At 42.2% G+C, this 15,205-nt stretch overlaps 1 protein-coding gene across 1 annotated transcript in view; it reads left to right on the top strand.

Annotated features, from left to right (window-relative positions):
* The first annotated feature begins 5,159 nt into the window (after positions 1 to 5,159).
* Positions 5,160 to 15,205, top strand: part of SVIL (supervillin) — a 235,462-nt gene continuing 225,416 nt past the window's right edge. The window contains exon 1 of the mRNA XM_019508211.1: positions 5,160 to 5,184. Within this exon, the coding sequence (XP_019363756.1) occupies positions 5,163 to 5,184 (22 nt within the window). The 5' untranslated portion in view covers positions 5,160 to 5,162. The remainder of the gene's footprint in view (positions 5,185 to 15,205) is intronic.

Below are 15,205 nucleotides of genomic sequence, written 5' to 3'. Positions count from 1 at the left end.
TATATATATATATATATATATCTCATCTACTGGCTTCACTGCTCAAAAAATATATATAAAAAAAATAATCTCACAACGTGCAGTAATTTGGATAGACATCATCAGAACATCCTGTGCTAAGCACTTAGCAAGGTGCAGAAGATGTGTGTGTATTATAAATAATACACACACAGCCCTCTTGTATCTCATGAGGGTTATTTTCATATATGTATATGTTAAAGTACCTAACAATGTTAAAACTGTACAATTGAGCAGTGAAGCCAGTAGATGAGTTATGGCTGAATCTGAATTAATTCCATTGTCTTGTGTAACATGAACTACTGAGATGTAATCTTGCATATTTGTTTTGTGTAATCTCTCAAATACCAGATATCACTCTGGTACTTTCTCAGCGTATTACGTATTTGACTTGGTTTACCCTGTATTTTTTACCTGACTAATAAATCGCACTATTACAGATCATAGTTTACTGAAATATAGACTGATGACTGATAAAACACTGGTTGCCTGTCTAGACCAGCTGAATCTACCTTGTAATTTACTACTTGGTCCCTTGTCCCTTGAATTTCACCTCATGCTGTGCTGCTTATTGGGAGGCTGGGGAAGAAAACTGCAAGATATACAGACACAGACTTAAACCATATAAATGCATAGCTAAAAGGGCTTTTTTTTTTTTAATTAAAAAAAAAAAAGAGAAAAACATCTAGTATAAAGCCTAGTGCTACACTGTTATTTATCTGGATGTCCAGTGAAAGGAAGAAAAAACTTGCATGTATCAATTTATTGCCTTTGGTACTTCATATTTGAGAACTGGTACATGATTAGGCATACACAAAAAGGAGCAGAATTAAGGTTCCACTTGCAACTTAATTGTTATTTCTGTCTCCTCTGTAAGCCTGACAATGTTCATTCCATGTAATTTGCAATCAAACAAATTTCTAAATTTGGAGGCTTATCCTTTTATACAAAAAGTTCAGCCAGTTGCTTTCCTTCATAGCACAGTGTGAGATAATGTATTGAAGGCTTTCACTTCTTTCAGTTGGGTTAAAACTGAATCAAGGGCAATATTCAGGGTTTTTTACAAATCCCTTGTTGCCTTGATGCAATGAAATAATATCCATGTCATTAATGTTACAGATTGAGTATCTTCACTAAATCAGCTTTAGGCCTACTAGAAATGTTGACTCTATGTGCCTCTGGGGCTCCTTTTATATCCACTTTATTTCTCTTGGTGCCAATCGAACTGTTCCTACTTCATCACTATTACAGTTTGCAATCAACTGCCTTTTTGAGACTCATTTAAATTGAGCGGTTGACCTTTGCCCAGTTTGAGGAGTATTGCCACATTGTATGCATTTGTCTTCCTCTAACCATGAAATGATTTGTGCTTTTGTTACTTTGAGAATAGATCGCTGTAACTTTTACATACTGACTTGCTGAACCAAGGAATTGACACTCTTGTTATCCCAGAATGATGGGGGAGGCTTCTCATAGTAAAGATGCACTGGCATACATTTCATACTTACCCTTTTGTAACTGCCTTTCTCTGCTAAATAATAACCTTTTGAAATGTTGTGTCTTGGGACAAATAGGTTCCAAATTCTACCGACTGAGCAGGGGTCAATTGTTCAAGTCTGTGTGGCACTACTACCAGCAAGTATCATATATCCCAGACTCTTCAGCCTGGGGATTCAACTACCAGGTCCACAGCAGGCATCCTACGTGCAAGCCCCAAGCCTGGAGGCCTTGAAGTTCAGATACCCCCTAGTCTTGCTTGCTTCTAGCCAAAATGCCAAAGGAGCAAAGTAGAGGAAAAGCCCAAGATAAATCTCCCATCACCATCAATTGTGTACCCAAGATTCTCACATTTGAAGTCTCACGCAGGGGTCAGCCTGCCTACAGTGCAAGGGACAGGCCTTCACCCTCTAACTACAGCAAGACATTCAAGGTCGAGAAGAGGGGCGTCTCCCCTGCCTAATAATTGGGAATTAAAAATTAAGCAGCAGGTTAACCATGCTGGAAACATCTGTGATATATGAAGCCACAGTCATTCGCTTATATGCCCTTTGTTTATGGCATTCTCATTTGTTATAGTTCTTTTTCCATCTCTGTGTGTGTCTCTAGAAAGAAAAGAAGGTGGAAACTTAACTTTTGTCTACTATTCTCTAGTGCAGAGAGTGAAGCTTCAGGCATCTTTTATGACAAACATAGTGTGATAAAGAATGAAACCTCGTTCATTCTTCTTTAGGGTTGACCTCAGGTTATAGTGTCATAAAGAAGAAGGGCTGGAAGGGACCTCCAGAGGTCATGTAGTCCAGCCCCCTGCCTGAGGCAGCATTGTCCCTACCCAAACCATCACATACAAACCATAATCTAAACTCTACATAAGATTACCATCAACCCTAACAGCAGACCTAATACCTTAACCTACCACAGCTAAAGCAGGAGAACTGTGGTAGCGCATGTCCTGCTTCTGTAAAATGTTGTCAATATATGATCAAGAGGTTCTGGAATTGCATCATTGGTGTTATCTCTGTTTGGGGATTTGAGAATGTTTATTGCTTGGATACAACATCCATGTCCATCAGGAGTTGATAGTAAATATACCAAAACAAGGGACATGTGAAAAAAGTATGTGGCGGGGGAAAGCTGGAGACTAACATAAATTGAGTATGAGCGTGGCAGATTCCCTTAGAGACAGCATCTTCATTATGTAGTTGCATAAGAAGTTTTTGTTTAATAAGAAACTAGGCTGGGCCTTTTTACACTCGTGAGGCTTTTTATGTTGGGAAGAGGTAGCTGTGCGCGCATGTTAAAACATTAATTGAATACAGATCTTATGTCACCCTAAACTCTGGGATTCTGGGTATCGAGCATATGTCCGAGTTCGAGGAACTAACAACCTACCTAAGAACTGCAGCACGGAATGAGGACAGCCGTCTACTCGGTTTATCATGTGGTTAGTACTGTGTCAGGGGTGGGAAATTTATTTTCACCCACAGGTCACATAAGGAGTTTTGGGAAGCTGTCATGGGCCAGTTCAGCACTCCCCTGTGCAACAGCTCACCAAACCTCCCTATGTGGGATGGGGCTGCAGGAAGGTGGGGAGCTAGTGTGGGTGTGCGTGGGCAGCAGCTTCAGCAACGGCAGCTCAGCCAGGGCCCCTGGTACCACCAGCGCTTCCTCTGGGCTGCCCTTCTCCCTGAGGATGGGCTAGAGCTGCTTCCCAGCTTTGGTGACCCAGGTCTGGAGACAGCAGTGGCTGGACAGAAGCTGCTGCTAGGCTCCAGGAAAAAGTAAGAGTTGTCAGTAGACGTGGCCACCTCCTCCTCATTGCTCCGGGGGCCTTCTTGCTAGATCCAGCCCTCAGTCTGTATTTTGCCCACCCTGGTGGACAAAATGTGGCCCGGGGGCCGGATGCAGCCTGCCAGGCCATTCTGTCTGGCCCGTGGGGCCCCTAAAAAACTTAGAAAATTAATATTTATCTGCTGTGGGCTGCCTGTCATGAGGCCCTCGATGGTTTGCCAAAACTCAGTAAGTGGCCCTCTGCCCAAAATAATTGCCCGCCCCTGCTGTACTAGGTGCTTCAAAAAGTAATGAAGCTGGGTAGTGGGTAGTTAGTGAATAACATGTTTCATTTCTCCTTGATCAACTCTTGGCTTGTGTCTTGAGGGAAGAAAGTTTTTTATATTCCTGTCGAAACTCTTGTTTTGGTGTCCTGCTCTGGATGCCTGGAATAAGTTTTCTTCCTGCTGGTAATTTTATTTCCCAGTGCAGTTAACAAACTGGATCAGAGCCTTATCCTGCTGGCACAATGGCTCTTTAAAGTAAGAGCAGATCAAGAAATCGTGTGATAAGTGATGGTGACTCAGCGGTGTTGCTCATACTAATGCTTTTGGGCTGTGACCTCCATCTTTAAATAGCTTTTTAAACCCAATGCTTGCACCACGCAGCTCACATCCCTTCAAAAAAAAAAGCGGGGGGAGCGCTTTGCTTACTCAAGTGAGTACAAAACCTCCTTGTGGCTTTATCACTGAGTTATGAGCCGTAGCATAACTAGTGGTAAATACTGTGATGAGATGGCAGTCTGACATTCTTTCTGTTTACAAAGAATGGTGCTTATCAGGAGACAGATAGTGAATGAAATGCAACTTGTTCCTTATGTGCTTGAATCCCTAAATATACATATACATTCTGTTCTATAAGAATTCCAGCTATCAGATAAATACAGCTTTCAAAGTCAAACTTCAGGTCTTAATTTAATAATACAAAATGAAACCAACTTTTCTTTCCTTAGACAATTCCCTGGCTGCATTGTAATTCATTAAGTGAGGATCCTGGCATCTCTGTCAACTTGAAATTCCACAGCACTTTTTTTTTCTCTCTGCTAGTTACAGCTGTGTTTCTCAAATGGATGTAAATACCTCTTGGACTGTTTCAGACAGTTCCTACATTTTACTAGCAATAAAACTAGTTCCCAATTTTAAGGATCCTGCTCAGTGAGGAAAAAGAAATATTCCCCTATTTGTAGAGTTCTAGGTGACTTTCAGATGCACCTCTTGTTCAGATACATGCTTCCTTACAGCTTTTATGTTTTTCTTTGAGACCAAATCCTGTCTCAGGACAGCCATGGTAAACCCTGATCCTTGGTGTGTCTGTGTCCAGATAAGTGGACACCCATCTCAAGCCCCACTATGGAGTCTTTAGTTGTTCCTCTTCAGGGGAGAAGTGCAAGAGAATCTGGCTCCATTGTTGCTTGTGGGGCGTTTTGTTGCCTCTCTCCAACATTATAGTCATTTTGCTGGTGCTGTACTTCAGGAAGTGGTTGGTCTAATGAAAACTACCCCAAATGAAACTAGTGTCAGTAACAGTGAAGGGCTCATTATACGAGAGGGAGAGTGGGAAGGGGGAAGAACTTTTATATGGGTCATTTTAGGTTCTCTCAAGCTTGAATATGCTAAATGAGTGAGGTTTTATAAATGAACCAATCGGGATGGCCAGGCACAGGGTAGAGGCAACACTTTTATCCCACGGGAGAAAGAGGGGAGGAGGGGTGAATGAGCCAGAAGATAAAAGCTGAAACAAAGCTATGCTGTCCTTCTGAGTCATTCGTGTGGACTGGCTGGTAAGGCTTTCTGCTCCTGAGATACAGAAGTGGGGTCATGATTCTAACAATGGATGCTGGTAAGTTGTGTTAAGCTTACCTTTTCCTGAATAAGAGCACTTTTCTGTGGAAGGAACAAACCTAGCAGCTGTTTTCAAAATGTTTTAAGTAATTCAGTTTTGTGTATATTTATACCAGGCTTCCTAAGCTGTAGAATTCGGTCTTGTATGAGTGTAATGCTATAATTATTCCTTAACTGTTGGTATGTATCCTCTTTGGAAATCTGAGTCCCTGATACCTCTGTGAGTGTCTCCATTAATATAAGCTCTTCTGGCTTCATTAAAGGGACAGTCAATGAGACGGTCACAGCCAGTCCCAGGGCCTTGGGAGACCAATTTTTATTTCAAGACCAGCAGAGATGAGTACCTATGAAAGATGTAGAATAAACCATCTGCATGTTACACTAAGAAAGAAACATAAGGTAGCAGACAAACAATGAAGTCAAGACCTTACTTGTAGTTCCTCAATTCCTCAGCTTTTTGCAGATGCTTTGTCCTGTGTTTGTTGGGGGGGGGGGGGAAGGTGCTCACTGCACTCTGAAATGCTCCGAATCTGCTTGTATTTCAGCTTGTCTGAAAATGGGCTCTTGCAGGAGTACTTTTTTTCCCCTTTTTTTGAGTTCTTGAGTAGGGGTGCACCAATAGAAATTTTTGAGGCTGATACAGATAGCTGATATTTAAGGAGGCATATCAGCTGCTACCGATCTGATTTCTGATATAGCATGGAGAGTTGGTGCAGCTAGTAAGTCTTGTGGTGGGAGGGGAGGGGAGCGGAGGGAAAGATCAAGGCCCACATAGTGAGGGAGTGGGGGTGGGGCTGGGGCAGGTGCTACCCAGCTGGGGCAGGGCGGGGAGTGGGACGGAGCTGCGGCTTGTTGGGGGGAGAGGGGCAATTCCCATTGCTACGCGCACCCCATGAGGGCACGGGAGGAGTGGGGGAGTGCGTGTGCTCCCCAGATCTGGTGGGCTGCCACTGTGGGCTGGGCCTGGGACTGTGCCATGCTCTTCCTGATTGGTGCTGGGCCAGGTTGCGCTCAGTGTGGGCAGCGGCACTGGGTGGGGAGCTGCAACCATCCCAAACTTTGCTGTAGTGTCCCCCCAACCCCCTCTCCCAGGGCTGCCGCTCATCTTCCCCAAGTGCAGCCTGACCCAGCCCCCACCGGGAAGAGCCCGGTGTAGCCCCAGTCCATAACTGCAGCCTGCCCTGCTCAGATCTGGGCGGGACGTGCCCCCCTTGCCCTCCTGGAATGCATGCAGCAGCAGGAGCTGCCTCCCTCTCACACCCATCGGATGAGCCGCGGCTGGGCAGTACCTGCCCCAGCCTCAGTCCCACTTCCTCCTTCATGGAGGGGACCTTGATCTGCTCCTTCCAATGCCCCTTCCCTCACCCTTCCCTGCCTGCCACAACAGACTTACCAGCTGCACACAGCTCTTCATGTTGCCACTCTGCTCCTTGCTGCCTATGTGCTGCGCTGCAGCTGCACGCATGCGTGGGCCATTTATCAGCCACATTATTGGCTACATCATGTCCATTTCCAATGCAGTCAATTTTCTTTATATCAGTGCCAATCTGATATCAGACCTCTATTCCTGAGTTTGGGAGCAGCCTTTAAAATCCCAGCCACCTGGGTGGTAATAATAAACTGTTTGGCGCTATAATGAAATGAGTTGAGCTCAATCCCATTCCTTGTGGAAGGGACTGTTTCTGTGTTACAACTGGCATCCTTAAAATTCTTCAGTAAAGAAGGCCAGGATTTATCTTGGTAGGCATAGGCAGCAGAAGACCGGGGCTAATGGGGCTTATTCTCCCCCACCCTCCCCTAACTAATTTCCCAGTAGCTGGTGACAGTGCCACTGCCATACCCCGCTACTGCAGCAGCGTGCCCAGCGCCCACTCTGCACACTGCCACCGCAGCACCAGTGTGCACCAGCCCCATCAAGGCCCTGCAGTCAAGTGGGTGCACCCTGCACCACCCAGCCCCTCCCCCAAGTAATATTTTTCTCCCTCTGCTTATGTGGGTAAGGGCAGGTTAGAGAGCACCAATGCTTCTGCTGTACCCGTGGCTACAACCTTGATTTATTGCTTTCAGTTAATTGAACACCTCTCACCGTATTTTAAAGCATGTAAAAAAAATGAAAGAGAATCTGAAAGAATTATTGTAGTTACTCTTTATGCTGTCTCAGGACAGGAGCTTACTTGGGGGGTGAGGGGAGAAGGGAGCCTTGTAAGAGTAATGTTTTACTTTTGAATGTGGTGCTCAAATTGATGCACACATTAGGACAAATCTTACTCAGGACACTTTGTACTTGTGGGCAGGGGCAGATCCAGGATTTTGCAAAAGTCATGCAGGAGCAGCACCTGGTATTACAAGGATGGCAGCATCTCCTGCTCCAGCCTTCATCTTCCCCTTCTAACCCCCACCCCCCATGCCTCTGGGGACATTTTAAGTCCCCAAAACATGTAAGACTACACCACCACCTCCTTCCTGTCCATGCTCAGAGACCCCTAATCTCCCAGGTTGTTCTTTCCTACTGTCTAGGAGTCAGGAGAAGCTCCAGCTGGACTGTGCAGGGCCTAGGTTCATATGGGTACCAAGTGTGGGGGGGACTTCCCTTTCCCCGTGTCTGCTCCTGAGGAGACTGAGCAAGGAGAGAGAATCCACACTCCCACTATTAGTGCTGCTGTCCCCAGCTGAGCCCAGCCCCTGTGCAGCCCAGATGGAAGAGACTAGAGCAGCTCTGGAGCTTCCCCTGCCCTCCAGGACAGCAGGGAATGCAGCAGTAGGTCATGGAGGCACAAAAGGGTAGAAGAGGAATGAGGGAGGGGATATGTCTCTGAGCACAGAGATGAAAGGGAGTGGGAATTTTTACCTGCTTTGGGGACTTAACAAAATTTGCAGAGGCTTCTGCTGCAGCACAGTCTGGTCTGAAAGCGGAGTATGGTCACCACTGCACCACCTCTGGATCTGCCCCTGCATGCAGGGCAGACACTTCTCCACCTTGTAATGGAAAGTTGACTCTCACTGATATTTCGCAGCTGGTTTTATTTGCATTAATGTTATCAGGGGTTTGAGGGGTAAACTTCTCTCTTGTTTTCTGCCCCAGTAGTGCAGCTTTCCTCCTTAAGCAACTCTGAAGGGATTGCAAACTGTTGTTTAATCCATCAACATAAAATCAAAACTTGTCTAAGTGGTCATAACCAGAAGTAGAGACTTTAAGCTACACTAATGGTTATAGAGAAGTTGGAAATCGGGTCCTTGCACCAGTGAGGTTTCTAATCAAAAGTGATGGAATGCAGCATGTACAAAGAAATTGAGGTGTACTTGGCTTTCCTTCAGGCTTTTGGGATTTTCAGCCTTCTATGCCGTTTTGCTCACTATCTCCTCTTCAGTACAGTTGCTTCCAAAGTTTCCAGTCAAACTCAAGGCTTTTGTGCAAATGCACACAGTCTTTGTGCCTCATTTACAGATGGGAAAACTGATGCACTGAGGCTAAAGTACTTGCTCAGAATCGCAAGGAGACACTGATGTAGCCAGGAACCAAATTTGGTTTTCCTGAGACTCAGTTCAATGTCTTTCCCATGGGACTTTTACTTCCAAGTTCAGGAGTTGAGGTTTCATGGAAGCAGTTTGTGTGGAGGCAGGAGGGGGGGAAGGGTTGTGTTTTGGTGGTGTTCTTGTTCCTTTAGTTTTAAGGGTGGACATGAGAGAAAGTAGTAGGGAAGCAGTATCATTTAGTTTTAAAAATGTTGCATCTAATCTTGTACTTTCATTTAAAAAATATTCTTAGCTGGTGTGTCTTTTTACAGCGTAAGAAACCTATAAGTGTATCATGCTACTTTTTTTAGTTTGTATTCAATGAAATCTTAACTCTTACATTTTTCTATCAGGACAGTGTTCTATTGTCCCACTACCAGAGATACGGCAGTCATACAGATGATATTTTTAGAAAGTTATGTTGCCTTGTATTGGTAATAAACAAAAATAGCCAGCAGGTTCCAAAATGTCCAAGTTCTTAAATGGTAGTTTGCACTATTGCGGGGAAAACATTTCTAAATAGTTGACAGGAATTGGCATACTCTAATCATGATAACATGCAGTTCTGTGACTTTCTGCAGGGATAATATTAAATTTATAATATTAAACACAAGTGTTTTTGTTTTTTAAAACAAAATGGGAAAATAGGCAGTTTAATACTTGTATGACAACTGCATGAGTTAAATCTGATCTGTTGCACCTACCTCATTGTCCCTTTGTTTACTTATTTCAAATAATATTTTGGTCTAGAAGTCTGAGTCAGTATCTTGTCTTGGAGGTCATTTTGTTAAATTTTTTCTTAACTACTAAAATTCTTCTTTTTCGTTTGTTCCTTTAAAGAATGCCTTTCATGCAAGTGAAATCCTCACTTGGTATTCCTTTCTGTTCCATCCTGTTCCTCTTCCATATCTCTTTTTTGCCTCTCAGTCTTCTTCTGTAGTTTCTAATTTCTTGTAAGGGTGAGACTGGGGAGAGAGAGGAGGGTGTGAAACGAAAGTGGCAAGACAAGAGTTGACAGTATAATTGGACTTGAAGCGGCTATAGGCTGGGACGGTTGCAACAGCTGATCTGATCCTTCTGAGTTTCCAGAGCTATTTATGGTAGATTAGCTATATCAAAGCTCAACTGTTCAGCCCATAAAAGGTTGGTCCTGTGTGAAATTGCCACACTGCTTTTGGCTTAGTCCTCTGAGGTTGGGGAGCCTATAGTTTTATGGGGATAAATCCAGTTATGGATGGAAATGCTAAAAGCAGATCTAGGAACTACATTGTTGAGGACTTCAGATGGCTGAGAACTTTCAAAAGACTATTTTTGCTAACAGTTTTTAGCTTAAGTACTTTGGAAGCAGCTCTTGGAATATAGCTTTGCATATCTACTGCATTTGGTGTGCACATGCCATTGGAAAGCACCATTCTAAATTTATCCGACTTATCTAAATCATCTTGACTGCAGATGTACTTGCCAACCTTGCATGCTGATATTTGGTAACTTGCGTGATGTGTCACTTTTGTTTTCTTAGCACCTGAATGATAGCCTTTTTGGAAGGAGATTTTAGAGAAGAGAGAAACTTCTCCGGCACAGTATTTTGGAAATCTAACCTACTGATTTCAACTCTTTTTAAGCCAGTAGTTCTTAGTAACTGTTTTATGAAGATACCTCTTTCCTTTTCTTCTGCATAAGGAGACTTTTTAAAATCAGATTTTGAAGTAAGTAACGCACAATTCTAAGAACTTGAAAGTAAAAATTTCAACAGTAGTTGTCTGAATATTTGATGCTTTGTCAGGTTGAAATGAATGGGTTTATTCCAGCCTGTGCATGCCAGTCACTTAGCCTTCCTTGAGGCTTTTTGCCTTTTTTTTTAGCTTTGTTTTAAAAGATGAGTTCATTTTATGGTGAATGGAAAGTGTTGCTGACTGGCTTAGGTGGGAAGTTTGATGCTTCTTTATTTTTAGTGTGTGTTTAATTTGTAAGCTTCGTATTACAACCTGAGACTAGGAATGTTGTATAAACAAGGTATTTCAGGGATATCTTCCTCCCCTCCTTGCACCCCACCCGTCTTCCTGAAGCGGTTGGTTCTAAAGTTGCTATATAATTCATGATTACAAAATATTTGACAGCACTCCTCCTTCCTCTGTAGATGCAGACTTGGAATTTCATCAGCATACATATAGCTAGACTCCAATTTCCTTTTTCTTCGTGTCCTCTTAAAGTGTCCAAAAAGCTTTCACAGTGAAGACACCCTGAGAGAGCTGCTTTTGCTATCGTTGCGCGCTATTGTAGGGCATCAGCTGTTGAATGTATGGGGCTTGTTCTTTCCTTAAAGGATGCCCTCTGGTGTTTTACCTTAATAAATTGAAAAACACTAACAAAACCTCCCTGTGAAGGAAATATTATCCCAATTTTAAAGATGGGGAAATGGAGTGCCCTGCATTTTTGCCTTGTGAGCTAGGGATCATGAGTTGTTTTTCAGCCTGTCCTTGGAGTGTAACCTTTCCTTCAAATAGCTCTAGAAATGTGTTTGTTCCCTTTAGTACTCGATATTCCTGTTATGAGCTCAAATTCTGTTCATCCACTTTGCTGTACTGCATCAAGTGAGTCCAGATCTAACTTTTTTTCTATGTTTGAAACATGTAATGTTAAAATGGTTAATGAGTGGAGGGAGAGAATTTTTTTTATAGAAAAGCTCAGTTTCTATATCTTGTGCTAACTTAACAGGGTTTTCATACTTTTTAATACCTACTTAAAACCTACTTGCATAAACTAATTTTGTTCCATTTATTTTGTGCAAGGGTGGGCGCTTCCCATTAGAAAATGTAGGCAGTTCCAAAACTCCCCCCCCCCCCCAAAATCGAAACAAACAAATCATGGCATCCCACAATGATTGTTTGCCATGTTGGGTTTTTCTCATATGCACATGTTCTCCCCAGCTTTATTAGCTTTATTACAATTTGGTAATCCCTTTTGCACAGTCTAGAATGAGTGGATTCCTCATCAGATATAACACTGAGGTTTTAATCAGAGAAACCCTTGCTGCTTTGCCCAACTCTATTGCTTGTTGGCTGGCTTTAGAAACAGCTGGCAAATCTTTGACTGCATTAACATACCCCTGCTGTGCATTTGTATATCTTCATTAGAAAGTGAACAAGGTTTTGGATTATGTTATGCTTAGCTCCTGAATGTGTGCCTAAAATTTGCTGCTGAGTGACTCCAAAGAGGGAAAGGAGGGTTTTGAAGAGAAGAATGGAGGCTGACTAACCTTTCTGTCCTACAAATCAAGCATTAGAAAGGCTTATAGCACCTTTTAAACATCCAAAGCTGTAGTGAGATTTAGGTACTGGTGCAGATTCAGGGGTGACTGTCTTCTGCAGAAGGATTGTGCTAGAATCCTCAACCCTGGATGCAAGCCCTAGCACGCTGAAGGTGTAGGTGACCATTCTGGAAAGCATTTTGATTGGTGAAAAATATTGTCATCAGCTCTTTCACATGCAACAGATACTGAAAGTACTAGGAACTGGCAAATCCCTTTGCCTGCTGTCTCTGGGAGATTTGGTTACAGCCAGCTTGTTAAGTATTACTGCTTCTACCTCTCAAAGGAGCAGTTTTGTCTTCATCAGAGTTGCATTGCATAGGAATATCCTGAACTAGGAGCCTTATCCAGGGAATACTAGAGCTGTGTACTGGATACATTTTTTGTATGTGTCAAACTCCTAACCCTGGTTTGTTGGAGAAAAGAGACTTAGCTTTAAGCCATTAAAATGTCCAAACTGAAGTTATTTTATCTTCATTCCCATATACAGAAAGACTCAAGTCTAAACTTGATCCTAGAGGCTTCAGGTGCATCTTCTCCAGAAGTGGGAACTTTCTTTTTTTATTGCAGAAGCCCAATCAGACCCAATCTGTAGTGAGATGAGCTAAGTGGTGGCTTATATTAAGAAGCAGTTGTCACATGAGAGCTTTAAAAGATGACAGCTTCATTTTTGGATGTGAAGAGTCTATGTACCTTGCACACGATGGACTATATGTTGTAATAATAGGTATCACTGAAGATTAGGAGCTGAAGTTGCTTCCCTTTTTATGTTGCATGGATATAGGTAGACGTAACAATCATATTAATATCAAAGGATACTATTTATGGCACAACTTGTATCTGCCTGATTCAGTATTTGTTCAGTTGATGTGCATTTCTGGCTGAAACATATTTTTGTCCATATCCTATAAGTGTTTGTATAAAGGCTTTACAACATTTACTAAATGTACTAAAATGCACAGAGCTGACCTCATTAAGTTGTGAAGTTCAGTTTTTATATAAAGAGAATTTTGACACCTTATTTTTTTCCTGGTGAAATGGGTCCATTGCTGCTGTTAACCAAAATAAATTTAAGACCCAATGATGTCGTACAATTTCTGCATGTTTAAATTTCCATTGTCTTAAAATATTTCTCCTCGTTTATGAGTTTGTCAGCTAATGACAGTTGTGAACAGCAGGGTTGTTTTTAGCTTTGGAACAATCAGTGCATCAGGATGGTTGAGATGGCTCATTTTCCAGCGATGTTGCGTGTGATGAATGGCGTTTTATCCAAACTACTGCTGTTTCTCTTTTGCTTCTGTTACCCACTTGGCGCATATTCCTCTTCAAGGAAGCAGCCAAGAAGATTCTCTCCATGTATGAATACAATATATGTTACTTCTTCCACTCACTAATTTAGAGAACTGACACATCTGGAGGTCTCTGCTTTTGGTGAGCGGAGCACATTCCAGTTGGATTCTGCCTTCAGCAGATAAGAATGCATTAGATAACTAGTGATAAAAAAAAACAACTTTTGTGTCATTTAGTTGCATGGTATTTGTGTTCAGTGCAGTCTTTCAGAGGAGAAAACAGGACAAGTCTAGTTTTTAAGCCTTTACTGATTGTTCCATTAATAAAATCCAAACCAGACTTTTTTGATGTGATATAACAATTCCACATTTTTTAAAGCTAAAGCAAAGACTGCATTTTCAGATTGAAAGCATCCTACTTGTAAATCTTCCCTTTTAGCAGTGCATCTATTTAGTCTCCAGCTTTTCAAAATTTCTCCTGCAAGAATGCAGTAAAACATGTTTTATGTAACAATAGACCTGGACCCTAAAAGCATCGTGTGTTGCGAGTATTCTTACTAGCCCAGGTATTTCGGGGTGAGGGGTGGAGAACAGGACTTATGAATCTATTTTGCAACTAGTGTGCAGTCCACAAACTATTTAACATATAACATAGACTAATGAGGTGCTCATTTAATGCTTTCTTGCAGATGAACCCAGTTCAGGTATTTGGATGAGTGTTCTTTAGATTATTGTGGGGAAGACTGTATGCCAAAGAATAATGGGTAGTTTAATTCCAGGCAAATACTGTTGGTTAATATCCAGTGTCCTTGGTGGCTGTATCTGCAAAATCTACCTCTGGGAAGAGAGGGGCACTCAACTGAGAACTGAGTTGTTTAATTTTGTTCATTCTTATCAGTCTTAAATGTAGGCTAGCTTTTTAGAAGATGCAGTATATAATTGTCACCCATTCTGCTATAGGGTGGTGGTGAAAATTAGTGTTCCAAAACAAAATGTAACACCACAAAGGTGTGTTTGTGCTTTCTGAGTTTTCTCTCCAGGCCTCCCATTTCTGACAATGTAATTAACATGCCAGGAAAGACCTGAGCAGCACTGTGTAAACCTTAACTGACTGTAAAGGTTGGGATGACTATATTTAATTAAGGAAGCGTGATGCACAAATCCAGTATTCTCAGGTATGTTCTCATCTGGCATTAACTGAGAACTTGAAAGCATGGTAAGTTCTTACCAGACATGATGAGACATCCAGCCGCTGACTCTTCAGTTGCAACTGAACGTTGAAATGTTTTGTCCTGCATTAACACAGGACTACAAGTTGAGAGATCTGGGTTCATCTCCTGTGAAAAGTGCCCCCACCACTATTTTGAAACTCGGGGGTGCTGAATACATCAGACACTGCAGCACGTTGTGGTGTTCCCTTTAGATTAGAATGTGTCAGAGCACGTATAGAAGTGCCCAGAGACCAAATGATTTGGTGAATGTCCTCTGAAACATTTTGTAAATAAAGATGTGCGGAGGAATACTGCACTCTAATCAGGGTTGAGTCAAAAACTTAAAGAACCTGTGGAGTTGCTCAAAGCACTTCGTTAATCAAAATGTTCCTGGGGCTGTTAAGAATGGCTTGATGGAACAGGGTTAACTGCAGAGGTATTGAAAATGCAAAATTCCAGAATAAAAGGGTGGGAAAACTCTGAAGTCTAAACACAGTGTTCCATGTGTATGGAGTATTTGTTGATAAATCAGTGTGCATGATTAAGCCTCTGTTTTGGCTTATAGATTGCTTTATGTAAGTATACTATTAATTAATTTTACTGTGGTCTATTCAACAAAACGATGTGAATGTTGAACTGTATGATGCAAGTTCTGTTAGCAACATGGCAAACAACTTGTCTCTTGCACCATTTGTCCTG

The sequence above is a fragment of the Gavialis gangeticus genome, unplaced genomic scaffold (genome assembly GCF_001723915.1).
Source record: "Gavialis gangeticus isolate Ggan-Ray unplaced genomic scaffold, GavGan_comp1, whole genome shotgun sequence".
NCBI lineage: Eukaryota > Metazoa > Chordata > Crocodylia > Gavialidae > Gavialis > Gavialis gangeticus.
The sequence above is the reverse complement of the archived record's forward strand: the minus strand, read 5'-3'. Positions and strand labels throughout refer to the sequence as shown.